The 15,304-nt window shown below is 34.5% G+C and overlaps 1 protein-coding gene across 1 annotated transcript in view; it reads right to left on the reverse strand.

Moving 5' to 3' along the window:
* LOC113199600 (phospholipid-transporting ATPase IB-like) overlaps positions 1-15,304 on the reverse strand; it is a 165,202-nt gene that overhangs the window by 84,322 nt on the left and 65,576 nt on the right. Inside the window, exons 20-21 of the mRNA XM_077795482.1 lie at positions 6,019-6,157; positions 3,999-4,067 (exon numbers count right to left, since the gene is read on the reverse strand). Of these exons, the coding sequence (XP_077651608.1) occupies positions 3,999-4,067; positions 6,019-6,157 (208 nt within the window). The remainder of the gene's footprint in view (positions 1-3,998; positions 4,068-6,018; positions 6,158-15,304) is intronic.

The following is a 15,304-nucleotide window of genomic DNA, read 5'->3' on the forward strand; positions in this document are numbered from 1 at the left end:
TTCAGTGAATTTCAAAGGACTAAAAGCAACCAGAGTATTTGACTTTTATATGAAATGAAATAAAATTAAAAGAAAGACATCTAGGAAAAATTACAATTTTGTGGGAATTAATTAGCACACTTTTTAATACGGCATAAGTAAAGAAGAAATAATAATAGAAATTGAGAAATAGTTTGAAATGATGGTAATGAAATTACAACATATCAATATTGGTGCAATACAAACAAAGCAATGTTTAGAGGAAAATGATAGATTTAATGTTTAGTTTTCTTAAAAACAGATGAAAAACAATGACCTAAGATTCCATCTGGTGGAAGGCAGGATCCTAAAATTCTCACCTCTAACTGTGCCCGTCCCGTATATGGTCATCCTCCCTTCTCCTTAATGGATATTTTCCAAGACCCCCTAGTGGATCTTTTGGTCTTTTCCAAGACCCCCAGTGGTTGGTTGAAACCATGGATAGAACCTAATCCCATATACTATGGTTTTCCTTATACATATATATCTATAATGAAAGTAAATTTATAAATCAAGTACAGTAAAAATTAATAAAAATAACTAATAACAAAATAGAAAAATTACAATAATATACTATAAAAACATGCAAATTTTGTTTTTCTCTCTCTCTCATCAAAAAAAATAAATATTGATGTTTTTGAACCTTAATTTACTATGGAAAACTGAAACCATGGAAAGAAAAACTGTGGATATAGGTGAGACTACTATAATGCATTCCCCTTGAGTGTGAGTGGGCCAAACCTAATCAGGTTGGCCCTTTTAAAAAGAGTTTAAAAGTAAAGAGTCAAGAAGTCAGACATTTGCAGCTACAGCATATGTCCTTTTGTTGCCTTTAAGGAAAGGAACTGCTTTGCTGTGAAGAAGGCCACGTGCAAAGACCTGAGAGTGAACCTGGTGACAACAGTCCCTGACTGGCAGCAAGAGGATAGGACCTCAGTCACATGGCTACCAGTAAATTCTGTCAACCAACTGAGAGAGGCTAAAAGTAGATCTTTTCTTGAAACTCCAAATGAAGATGTAGGCTGCCTGACCAGTTGATTTCAGCCTTATTCTAGTAAGCTTTTCATCACTGTGACCAAAAGACCTGACAAGAAAATTTAGAGAATGGAAAGTTTATTTTGGTTCATGGTTTCAGAAATTCAGTCCATGGTTGGCTGACTCCATAGCTCTGGGTCTAAGGTGAGCAGAACATTGTGGTGAGAGGGTATGGTGGAAGAAAGAAGCTCAGGACATGACAGCTAGAAAGGAGAGGGAGGGAGGGAGGGAGGGAGGGAGGGAGGGAGGGAGAGAGAGAGAGAGAGAGAGAGAGAGAGAGAGACAAAGACAAGACACTAATCTCAAAGGCACAACTGCAATGACTTACTTCCTCCAGCCATACACTACCTGATTAATTCATACCTCTCATAATTTAATCACTTTGGCTCTAAAAATTCTAGCATTTTCTTGCACATGAACTTTTGGGGAACATCACATATCTAAACCATAAAAGCCTTGTGAGACACTTGGCAGTGGAACTAGATAAAATATGCCAAATTCCTCACTCATGAAAACTGTAGGATAATAAATTTAAGATGCCTTAAGCTGCTACATTAGTGTTATTTTTTTTAAATGCGGCAATAAAATAAATAAACTGTTCTAAAAATAGAGTACATTAACATTAACTGTGCAAAATTCAATGACGTGAGTTAAAAGTGATAGAGCTTTGGTAACTTGCAGCACATTCTATGGAAAATTTCATGTGTGCTTCCATTATGTAAAAAAAAGTGTCCACCATTAAATAATGATCATTTAGAAATGAGCTTTGAAAATAAAAAGGGTTAAAGTTTATAGAAACTTAAGAAAAGTTTAGAGAGATAAAGTACCAGAGTCATTATATGAAACACAATATTTAAGTGAAACAGTGCTTTCCAAAGTAAGATGCACCAGAGCAAGACTAGTGTTCTGTCATATAGCTCCTGAAACCCTTGGACTCCCCAGAGTGCTAAGACTGTCTTTTTGTACACTAATGAGATACTTGGTGGCAGGAGGCAGGAAGGTGGCATTAGAGTGGGAGATGATCATCTGAAAGACCAAGGCATGATCAAGAGGGTTGGGACTTTCAGCACTGTCCTGACAACCTCTGGGGAGGGAAGAAAGGTTGATGGTTAAGCTGACGGCCAATGGCCAGTATCTAATCAAGCATGTATATGATGACACTTCCACAAATCCCTCCAAAAAATTGATTTCAGAGAGCTTTCAGGTAGTTGGACATCTGAGAGTTCCCAGAGAGTGATGCTACAGGGAGAGGGCATGGAACATTAAACATTCCTAGACAGATAAAACTTCAAGTTAAGGGTCTCAGCTTCTGTTCCTATTGCCAGATATATCATGTTCAGCTTTTAACAAGGCATTCTAAAAGGCTAGGAAGAACACCCTTGAGAGACAAAGCAAGCGTAAGAATCAGGCTGAAATTAATGAAGATTTTGAAAATATCAGGCAGTGAATTTCAAACAACTATAATTAATATGCTAATGACTAATCAAAAAGTAGAAAACATAAAATAAAAGATGGGCAAAATAAGCAAAGAGAATTCTTTCTCTAAGAAAGAATAAGAAGGAAATGATAGGAATTAAAAGACACTGTAACAGAAATAAAGATTTTCTTTAACCAGCTCAACATTAAACAGGACACAGACAAGGAAAGAATTACTAAGTTTGCATATATGTCAATGGAAATCCCCAAAACTGAAATACAAAGAGGAAAAATAAATGGAAAGAGAGGTAAAGAAACAAATAAATATCCAAGAATTGTGAGATAATTTTTCAAAGTTGTAATACAGGTAATTGAAATAAAAGAGAACAGAAAACAGAAGAGAAGAAAAGTTTAAATGGTAATAGTCAAGAATTTTCCAAAGTTAATGGCAGACACGAAACCATAGACCAAGAAGTTCCGATAAATATCCAAAATATCCACTATTCTGTAACAAATCCACACTGCAGAGAACCAAAGATAAAAGAAAGTCTTGAAAGAAATTAGAAGGAAAAAAATCTTATCTAAGGAAAAACAAACATAAGAATTATATCAGACTTCTCATCAGAAGAGAGTGAAGTAAAGCATTTAAAGTATTGAATGAGACGATGACTAATGTTATGAACTAATGTTATGAACGACCAATAAAAAAAAATAAATAAATAAATCTACTGATAAAAATCAAAAATAAATAAATAAATAAATAAAGTATTGAATGAACAAGAATCACCAACCTAGAATTCTATATCCAGTGAAATTATCCTTAAAAATGAAATAGAAATCAAGATTTTCTCAAACAAAAACTGAAGGAATTTATCACCAGCATATTTGCAATATGAGGAATATTTTAAAAGTTTTTCTACAGAAAAGAAAAATTACGTCAGAAAATTCAGAGCTACATTTGTTTCAAAAACTGTTAGAGAAGGAATAAATGAAGTCTACTTAAAATTCTTCAAAAGTCAATTTAAGCACATTATATAGCAAAAAAATATGTCTATCAGAAAATATCTGACTATAGAGATTTTAACTTTTAAGGGCAAGGATGTTTAATATTTCATTCCAAATTTATTTTATTCTTGCAATATAAATGTCGTCTATTGACTCCAACTTCCAACAAAGATGGCTAGATACATGAATTTTTTTTTATTTTTAAAATCAAGGATCTGAGTCTTGGATTTGTTGTGGCCTCAGGGTGGTGATAAAGACCAGTCTCAAGCAAAGTAGGCCATATGTACTCAGCAGAAGGAAGAATAAGCAGGAATCAGAAATGACCTATAGCAAAATTCCAGTAGGATTTGCAGATTCTTGGAAAAAAATCTTGGGTAAAACCAGGACTTTCCAATGGAGCTCTTAGCTCTATTGTTAAAGGGAATGAAAGGCAATCTCAAGTAGATTTGGAGGAAGTAGATAAAACCCCTAGTAACAAATGGGTTGCATTCATATTAAATATATATATATTTTTAAAAAATCACTTACCTCAAATGAATCTGCATTCAAATAAATACGAGGTGTGGTACTTGATATCAGTTTGCAGGAAAATGCTACAAACAGAGAAATAAAGATATATTTGAAGATCCAATGCCTTCGATGAGCATTGAAAACAAACCATTTATATTCTTCCTTCATCATTCCCTCTACTTCACGAGTATTTCAAAGCCTAATAATCTATCACAAAAACTGAGCAAGATGTTATAGAGCGGAAGGGAATTAAAATATTGGTTCATTTTAGTATTAGCATTCAACTGTCATAGAAATGATTTAGAAGATGAATACAACCAATAGCTAAATCTGCACTTAAAAATTTCTGTCATTTAAGTTAGTATTGTCTTTCTAGACCTGAGCTTAGATTCATGCTTTATAATTACAATTCTGCAGAAATTAAATTCTGATTTTATTCTGATTTTATCAACAGATTGGGGCTAAAAAGCCTCAGTGTGGCTAAAAGAAACAAACTTATGCAATTCTTCCAATAGTGTTTTGTTGTTGTTGTTTGTTTTGTTTGTCTTGAAAAGAGGTTTATTTAGTCCATGGTTCTGGAGGCTAAAAGTCCAAGTTTAGGCAACCCTGTTTGGTTCAGTCTCTGGTGAGGATCTAACATTAAATGGTCCTTCCTGAGGCTGAACTTTTTTTTGTTTTGTTCTCAGGATCCAGGCACAAGGAACTACAGTTCCTCAAATATGATAAGCCTCGTGCTCACTGTTCTCTGTGCCTGGAATGCTCTATGAGCCCTAAGATACATCAATAAACTTAAAAAAAAAACGATATTGAAGAGAGGAAGAAGTAACATAGAAAACTTGAGGGGGAAAAATACCAACTGGATATTGTCACCAATAATTAAATGTTTATGAGTAATATATATGACATACCCAGCTATCCTACTCCACGGTATGTATCCAAAATATTTAAAATCAACATACTACAGTGATATAGCCACATCAATGTTCATAGCAGCAAAATTCACAATAGCCAAGCTATGAAGCCAATCTATGTGCCCTTCAACAGATGAATGGATAAAGAAAATGCTATATATATTTATATTTTTTCAAGTATTACTCAGCCATAAAGAAGAATGAGTTTATGGCATTTGCCAGTAAATGGATGGAATTGGAGACTATCATGCTAAATGAAATAAAGCCATTCCCCAAAAGTCAAAGATCAAATGTTTTCTCTAATATGCAGAAGCTAATCCAAAATTGCTGGCAGGGTGAAGAAGAAAGAGGAGGAGGAGGAGGAGGAGGAGGAGAAAGAGGGGGAGGAGGAGGGGGAGGAGAAGAAGAAGAGAAGAAGAAGAGGAGGAGGAGGAAGAAGAGGAGGAGGAGAAAGGAGGAGGAGGAGGAGGAGAAGGAGGAGAAAGAGGGGGAGGAGGAGGGGGAGAAGGAAGGGGAGGACGAGGGGGAGGAGGAGGAGGAGAAGAAGAAGAGAAGAAGAAGAGGAGGAGGAGGAAGAAGAGGAGGAGGAGGAGAAAGGAGGAGGAGGAGAAAGGAGGAGGAGGAGGAGGAGAAGGAGGAGAAAGAGGGGGAGGAGGAGAGGGAGGAGGAAGGGGAGGAGGAGAAGGAGGAGAAAGAGGGGGAGGAGGAGGAGGAGAAGAAGAAGAGAAGAAGAAGAGGAGGAGGAGGAAGAGGAGGAGGAGGAGGAGGAGGAGAAAGGAGGAGGAGGAGGAGGAAGAGAAGAAAGGTCAGTGGAATAAGCCAAGGAAGAGGAGGAGGAATGAGATAAGGAAAGACAGTGGAATTAATCGGACCTAACTTTCCTATGTGAATATCACCAGCATTTACATCTATAAGACACTAATTTAAAAACAACAACTAAAACTAAAATAGCAGAAATTATCAGTAGAGAGAAAGGAAAAGGAGGAAGGAGGAGGGGAGGCAAAGAAAAATTACTGAGGACTGAATTAGAACAAATTATATTCCATGCTCTTATAATTATGTCAAAATGAATGGTCCTAGAATGTACATAAAGTTTTTATAAAAATTTCTTTACATGTGTTACCTATGTTAACTGCAGTTTCTTGTTTATCTCCCGTCAAGACCCATATTTTTATGTTTGCTTTCAGTAGAGTTGATATAGTCTCTGGAACATTTGCTTGAAGACGATCTTCTATGGCTGTGGCTCCAAGCAGCAGAAATTCCTAAATGTTTGTTGAGATTTTTTTATTACTAATTAGATATTAAAAATTTTAATATGGGGGGCTGGGGATGTGGGTCAAGCGGTATCGTGCTTGCCTGGCATGCTCGGGGCACTGGGTTCGATCCTCAACACCACATAGAAATAAAATAAAGATATTATGTTCACCAAAAACTAAAAAAATAAATACCTAAAAAAATTTAAGATGGAAAAAGGGAAAAAATTGGGGCAAAATATATGTGGGCTAACAATTAATTATGCCAAGTTCCACATATGCACAGACATTTTGGCCTACTTTTCCCATTGTTCTATTTAAGCATACCATGAGGCAGTGCAACATAATGGTTAAGAACACGGATTTGTGTCTTAACTGTATAAGTTACTAGGTAAATGATCATAAGAAAATCACTAAACTTTCTGTGACTCGGTTTCCTCATCTATAAGATGCGAACACTGGGGGAAATTCTATTATTCAAGGAATTTTTATGAGTTAACATTTGTAAAGATTGAAATAATGTCTAGTGGTTAATAAATAGATAATAAATATACCAATTATCTTAATTATTATTGATTTAAGATAAATCTTTGGTACTAGAGACTGAACCCACAGGCCTTTTACTGCTGAGCCACATCCCCAACCCATTTTATTTTTTATTATGACCCAGGGTCTCACTAAGTTCCTTAGGGCCTTGCTAATTTGCTGAGGTTGGCTTTGAATTTGTGATCCTCCTGCCTCAGCCTCCTGAATCACTGAATTACAGGCGTGTGCCACCACACCTGGCTAAAATACATTTTGATGTTCAGTCAGGTAAATTTCTTCTTTATACTATTATTCTCCAAAATATAATTCTAATGATAATTCTAAGGCTACTCTGATGTTTATTTCAATTTTAGGACAAGCTGGTTAAGTTCTGTGAAAATCCTGTTGGAAGTTTAATGTATTCCTGCATTGCAAAGTTTCACCTTTATTATTCTAGGTTTTTCTCCATATTATGAATACTTACCTTTTTATTTTGGTGCTTTGTTTTGTCTTAAAGTAAAAACTTATCATTTTTTATAAGTTATTTCTCATTAAATGTTTTGGTTTAGTTTAAATTTTAATGATTTTTAATATTTTTGCTCCTATTTGAATTATTTCCTTATCACTGGAGAGAGTCAGAGATTTGATGGCAGACAAAAACACAGGAAATAGACCAGATAACCTAAGATAGTCTGAGGTATGTTTCTCAGAAGCCAGAGCAGTCTATGAGTTTAAGAGTATATAACATTGCTATCAGTAGCTAAAATCAAATTGAGATATATGACAAGCTTATTCTATGCTGATAATCAGATCTGAAATAAAATATTCACATGTATAAACAATAAGTTGAAACTTTAACTTAGTCTTATTGACAAGTTGAATTTTATAAATGCTAAATACTCATTTAATCCTACTAGACATCTATGTGTATTATTTTATTCTTGTGTCCTTTCTGCCACTATATTTTCACAATGTTTCTATATTAAAACTTTGAATTTTAATGTAAAATGCCCAACAATTGGCAGGAGGTATTTTCAGAAATGATTTATTATTCCAGGTATAGAACATTTTAAAAGAATGCTTGAACTCTTTTCTTGATAAAACCACTTAACAAACTAGAAACAGGATGGAACTTCCTTATCCTTATAGCCACAGTTATCATCATACTTAATGGAGAAGAATTAAATGCTTTCCCCTTAAGATCATGAACAAAATGAGGATGTCTGCATGTCTATCCTCAAAAACTCTATTCACATCTTCTTAAAAGTTCTAGCCAAGACAATTAGACAAGAAAAAGAAATAAAGGAATCCAAAATGAATAGTTAGGAGATAACTATCTCTATTCACAGATGACTTACTCTATTTAGAAAACTGTGAAGAATCCTCTAGAAGAAGTAATCAAAACAGTGTGGTACTGGCATAAAAACAGACATAGCTCAATGGAATGAAAACAAGAGTACAAAAATAAACCTCGGAGACTATGAGCAACTGATTTCAATAAGGATGTCAAAACAATTCAACGTGCAAATAGTTTCCTCAAAAAATAATATTGGGAAACTGGATATCGACAAACAGAAAATAAAGTTCAACTATTACCTTACACCACATGTAAAAATCAACTAAAAATATACCAACTACCTAAAAATAAGAGCTTAAAATATAAAATTCTTAGAAGAAAATATAGAAATATTTTTTTGATATTCTTCTAGAAAGAGTCTTCTTAGATGACACTATAACACAAGCAACACAATAAAAAATCTCATCAAAATTTAATAGCTTTATCCATATCAAAGGATATCATCAAGAAAGTGAAAACCTACACAATTGTACAAAATATTTGAAAATTATATTTTGATAAAGGTCTTGCATTCATAACATAGAAATAACTCTTGCAACTCAACAATGAACACATATCTGAGAAAGAATTTGTAACTAAAATATACAAAGAACATTTCAAACACAGTAGTAAGAAAACAACACAATTTGAAAATAGGCAAAATACCTGAGTGGGCATCTCTCCAAAGAACACATAAGATGTTAAATAAGCATATAAAAATATACTTAATATCATATCCCATTTGGGAGTTATAAATTTAAATGAGACACTGTTAAATACTATTACAATGGCTAAAATCCAAAATGCTGACAATACCAGATATTGACAAGCAATGGAGCAACAGGAACTTTCATTCATCGCTGATGAAATACAAAATGGTAAAGCCACTTTGGAAAACAATGTGGTGGATTCTTAAAAGGCTAAATTCTCATCAAATAATCTAGAAACTATACTTCAGTATTCACTCAAATGAGTTGAAAACATATGTCCCTATAAAAATCTGCACTCAAATGTTTCCAGAGTTTTATTCATATTATCAAAACTTAGACGCTAATAAAAAAAATACTCCAACACCTGGAGACTAAATAATATGCTACTGAATGAACAATGGGTTGCAAAAGATATCAAGGAGGAGATTAAAAAATTCTTAGAGGTAAATGAGAACACTGATAATACATATCGAAATCTCTGGGACACTACAAAGGCAGTTCTAAGAAGAAACTTCATTGCATGGAGTTCATTCCTTCAAAAAAGAACAGTCAATAAATAAATGACCAAAAATTACATCTCAAAGCCCTAGAAAAAGAAGAACAAATCTACACCAAAAGCAGTAGGAGAGAGGAAATAATTAAAATCAGAGCTGAAATCAATGAAATTGAAACAAAAGAAACAATTGGAAAAGTTGACAAAACAAAAAATTGGTTCTTTGAAAAAAATAAATGAAATTGACAAACCCTTAGCCATGCTAATGAAGAGAAAGAGAGAGAAAACTTAAATTACTAACATCTGTGATGAAAAAGGAAATATTATGACTGACATTACAGAAATACAGAAGATAATTAGAAATTATTTTGAAAATTTGTACTGCAATAAAAGAGAAAATATCAAAGGCATCGACAAATTTCTAAGGCATATGATATGCCCAAATTAAATCAAGATGATATACACGATTTAAACAGATCAATTTCAAGCAATGAAATAGAGGACACCATCAGAAACCTACCAACCAAGAAAAGCACAGGACTGGATGTATATACAGCTGAGTTCTACAAGACCTTTAAAGAAGAATTAACACCAATACTTCTCAATCTATTTCATAAATAGAAAAAGAGGGAACACTTCCAAACACATTCTATGAGGTCAATATCACCCTGATTCCAAAACCAGACAAAGACACCTCAAAGAAAGAAAACTTCAGACCAATATCTCTAATGAGTATAGATGCAAAAATTTTCAATAAAATTCTGGCAAATCGAATACAAAAACATATCCAAAAGATAGTGCACCATGATCAAGTAGGCTTCATCTCAGGGATGCAAAGTTGGTTCAACATACAGAAATCAATAAATGTAATTCATCACATCAATAGACTCAAAGATAAAAATCATATGATCATCTCAATATATGCTGAGAAAGCATTTGATAAAATACAGCATCCCTTCATGTTCAATATGCTAGAAAAACTAGGGATATCGGGAACATACCTCAACATTGTAAAGGCTATCTATGCTAAGCCCCAGGCCAACATCATTCTAAATGGAGAAAAATTGAAAGCATTTCCTCTAAAAACTGGAACAAGACAAGGATGCCCTCTGTCACCACTTCTATTTAACATAGTTCTTGAAACTTTAGCCAGAGCAATCAGACAGACAAAAGAAATAAAGAGATATGGATAGGAAAAGAACTCAAATTATCATTATTTGCAGAAGATATGATTCTATATCTAGAAGACCCAAAACATTCCACCAAAAATTTCCTAGAACTAATAAATGAACACAGCAAAGTAGTTGGATATAAAATCAATACCCATAAATAAAAGGCATTTCTGTATCCTCAGAAAGAGAAATAGGAAAACCACCCCATTTACAATAGCCTCAAAAAAAATAAAATAGAATACTTCGAAATAAACTTGAATAAAATTGTAATGCATTCCACTGTCATATATAAATAAAAATAAATAAAAATTAAAAATAAATAATAGAAAAAGCAATCTTGAAATGCATCTTGAAAAATAACAGACTCAGAATAGCCAAAGCAATATATAGCAAGAAGAGTGAAGCAGGTGGCATCAAAATACCAAACCTTAAACTATACTATAGGGCAATAGTAACAAAACCAGCATGGTATTGGCACCAAAATAGACCTATAGACCAATGGTAAAGAATAGAGGACACAGAGACTAACCCACATAACTAAAGTTATACTGGATAAAAATGTACATTGGAGAAAAGATAACCTCTTCAACAAAAGGTGCTGGGGAAACTGGAAATACACATGTAACAAAATGAAATTAAACCTCTACCTCTCACCATGCACAAAACTCAACTCAAAGTGGATCAAGGACCTAGGAGCTAAGCCAGAGACCTTGCACCTAATGGAATAAAAAATAGGCCCAGATCTTCATCATTTGATGAAGGCCCCAACTTTTTAAATAAGACTCTCATAATGCAAGAATTAAAATCAAGAATCAATAAATGGGATGGATTCAAACTAAAAAGCTTCTTCTCAGCAAAAACAAAACAAAACAAAACAAAAAAAACAATCTGTGAGGTGAATAGAGAGCCTAAAGAATGGGAGCAAATCTTTACCTCAAGCACATCAGATAGAGCACTAATCTTTAGGATATACAAAGCACTCAAAAACCTTAACAACAAAAAACAAATAACCCAATCAATAAATGGGCCAAGGAACTGAACAGATACTTCTCAGAAGAGGACATACAATCAATCAACAAACAATGTTCAACATCTCTAGCAATTAGAGAAATGCAAATCAAAACTACTGTAAGATTACATCAGAATGGCAGCTATCAAGAATATAAACAACAATAGGTGTTGGCGAGGATGTGGGGAAAAAGGCACTCTTTGCTGGTGGGACTGCAAATTGGTGCAGCTAATCTGGAAAGCAGTATGGAGATTCCTTGGAAAACTTGTAATAGAACCACCATTTGACCCAGCTATCCTACTACTCAGTTTATACCCAAAGGACTTAAAAACAGCATACTACAGGGACACAGCCATATCAATGTTTATAGCAGCACAATTCATGATAGCTAAATTGTGGAACCAACCCAGATGCCCTTTAGTAGATGAATGGATAGGGAAACTTTGGTATATATATATACAATGGGACATTACTCAGAATTAAAAGAGAATAAAATTATGGCATTTGCAGGTAAAAGGATGGAGTTAGGAGAATATAATGCTAAGTAAAGTAAGCCAATCCCATAAAACCAAAGGCCGAATGTTTTCTTTGATATGAGGATGCTGACTTACAATGGCGATGGAGGGGGAGCATGGGAAGAATGGAAGAACGTTGATAGGGCAAAGGGGAGGGAAGGGATAGGAGAGGGCAAGGGGGTCAGAATGATGGTGGAATGAGTTAGACATCATTACCTAAGTACATATATGAAGACATGAAAGGTGTGAAAATACTTAGTGTACAACCAGTGACTTCAAAATTGTACTCTGTATGTATAATATGAAATGAATTGCATTCTTCCATGATGTATAAAAATTAGAATAAATAAATAATAACAATAAAATAAAATTGTTCTTATCGGGTCTTCTGGTCACAGTGGCAGGGGAAAAAAAACTTAGAAGCTACCAAGATGACTTTCAATAGATGTATGGATAAACTGTGATATATTCATAGGATGGAATATAATTCAGTGCTAAAAAGAAATGAGCTGTCCTGTCATAAAAAGACATGGGGGAAACTTAAAAAACATATTACTAAGTGAAAGAAGTCTAAAGACATAAAAAGATTAAAGGTCTTCAGGGATTCAGGAGAAGGAAGAAATATAGGTGATGCACAGAGTTTGTAGGACAGTAAAACTATCCTGCAAGGTACTGGAGAAATGGATATATATTACAAATTTGTCAAAAGCCATGGTTTTAGACAGCTTTTTTGCTTCTGTGATTGAAAGATCTGACCAGAACAATTTTAGGGGAGGAAAACTTTATTTGAGTGCTCATGGTTTCAGAGTCTTAGTCCATAGAAGGCCGACTCCATTTCTCACGGCTCGAGGTGAGGTAGAATATCATGGCAGAGTGTGTGGCAGAGGGAAGCAGCTCACATGGTGATCAGAAAGCAGAGAGAGAGAGAGATATAGAGAGAGAGAGACTCTACTTTCCAAATACAAAATATATACCTCATAGCCATGCTCCCAATGTACCACTTCCTCTAGCTATACCCCACACGCTTCCAATTACCATTCAGTTCCATCAGGAATTAATTCACTGATTAGGTTAAGGCTATGCCCCAATCATTTCTCCTCCAAATCTTCTTGCATTGTCTCACACATGAGCTTCTGGGGCACACCTCACATCCAAACTATAACACCCAGAGAACTCTAAAACACAAAGAATGAACTCCAATATAAACTATGAACTTTAGTAACAATTGATATTGATTCATCAATTATAACAAAATGTACCACAATAATGCAATATAAATAGGGAAAATTGATAAGTGAGAAGGAGCATATGTAAACTCTCTACATTCTGCTCTATTTTTCTGTAAGCTTAAAATTGCTCTAAAAATAAATCTATTGATTAAAAAAGGTTCAAACGTTTTGAATAGCTAGGCGTGGTGGCACATGGCTATAATTCCAGTGGCTTGGAAGGTTGAGGAAAGAAGACCCCAAGTTAAAAGCCAGCCTCGGCAACTTAGTGAGGTTTTAAGCAACTCAGTGAGATCCTTTCTCTAAATAAAATGTTTTTAAAAGGACTGGGGATGTGGTTCAGTGGTTAAGTGCCCCTGGGCTCAATCCCCAGTACCAAAAAAAAAAAAAAAAGATAGATATATCCAATAGATATTTCTCCAAAGAATATATATCAATAAAGATATGAAAAGATGATCCTTAAAGAAATTCAAATCAAAACCACAATGAGATATCACTTCATAGCCATGGGATGGTTATAACCAATGATAGAGAATATCAAATATTAATGAAGATGGGGGAAATGTAAAACTCACAAACTGGGAGTGAGAATATAGAATAGTGCAATCACTTTGAAAAATAGTCTGGCTGCCCCTGAAATGGTTATAAATAGAGTTACCATGTGACCTGACAATTCTACTCCTAGGTATCTACCCAAGATAATGGAAGTCTGTGTCCAAGTGAAAGACTGCAGCTGAGCACTCATAGCAGAATTGTTCATAATGTTCACCAGTGGAAACCACTCAAATGTCTATGAACAGATGAATGGATAAGTACATTGTATACCCATACAATGGAATATTATTCAGAACTGAAACAAGCCATGAGGTGGATGAACCATGAAAGCACTATGCCAAATGAAAGAAGGGAAGTCACTAAAGACCACGTATCATACAATTCCATTTACGTGAAATGTCCAGAAGAGGCAAATCTATAGAGATAGAAAGCAGATTAGTGGTTCTGTCTGAAGGAGAAAATTGGGGGACAGAGTATGGATGGAGTTTGGGGAATAGGTTGAAATGTTCTGTTTTCATTTTTTGATAGTTATACAACTCTGTGAATATATTAAAAACCATAGAATTATATGCTTTAAATGAGTGCCTTGTATAGTATGTTAATTATATACCAATAAAGCTATTATATTTTTGAAATGAACATTTCAAAGGAACTATAAAGCCAGAGGGCCTCAGAATAAAGTCTCTTTTAATCAATCAATCAATTGATAACCGACAGAAAAATCTTGGCAAGTTGATAGTTAATTACTTTAGTCATTATGATCTAAGTTGTACATTCAAAGACTACTGATTCAAATATAGAAATTTTATTTGTTTATTTGGGTAAAATTTATTTTACCCAACAAGAAAATAAATATCTTATGATTTCCTAAAGGAAAAATGTTTAAGAAGCCAAGAAGGGCTGCTGGCCTCAAGAGCTAGAAAGAGGGCCAGAAAATACCTCTGATATCTGAAAATAAGAAGGACCCTAACGATAGGCATGGAATTGTCTGTAACAGACAGTTCACAGACCCAAACAATCATGTCTGCAGAGAGTGGCCATATAACTAATATACCATCATCTACAATTGTTGAAATTAGCACAAGTCATAAGGTGATAAGAGGATCTATTGGCTAATATAAAATAAAGACAACAAAACAACAAGACTTTTGGCTATTCTAGATGAGGTAAAGGTATTCCAGACCTAGAAAACTTGAATTGACAGCATAGATTAAGAAAAATCAACACCACCAAAAATCATTGTGTTTTGTTATTGTTTTGAAGCTATGTTAGCTTAAAAGATATGTTATCTTATGAAAATCCAGGTCCATCCAAGCAAAATCTATGTACACTAAGCAGCCCTCTCATCTATTTTTGTCTCTTGTATGTGTTCATTTTATGAAGTCCCTTCAATGAGCAATTCTTCCTCCTCCTCCTCCTCCTCTTCTTCTTCTTTTTTGATATGGGGGATTGAACTCAGGGGCACTGAACCACTGAGCCACATCCCCAGCCCTATTTTGTATTTTATTTAGAGATGGGGTGTCACTGAGCTGCTTAGTGCCTTGCCATTGCTGAGGCTAGCTTTGAACTCACAATCCTCCTGCCTCAATCTCCTGAGCCACTGAAATTATAGCCA

Source organism: Urocitellus parryii, chromosome 2 (genome assembly GCF_045843805.1).
Source record: "Urocitellus parryii isolate mUroPar1 chromosome 2, mUroPar1.hap1, whole genome shotgun sequence".
Taxonomy (NCBI): Eukaryota; Metazoa; Chordata; class Mammalia; order Rodentia; family Sciuridae; genus Urocitellus; species Urocitellus parryii.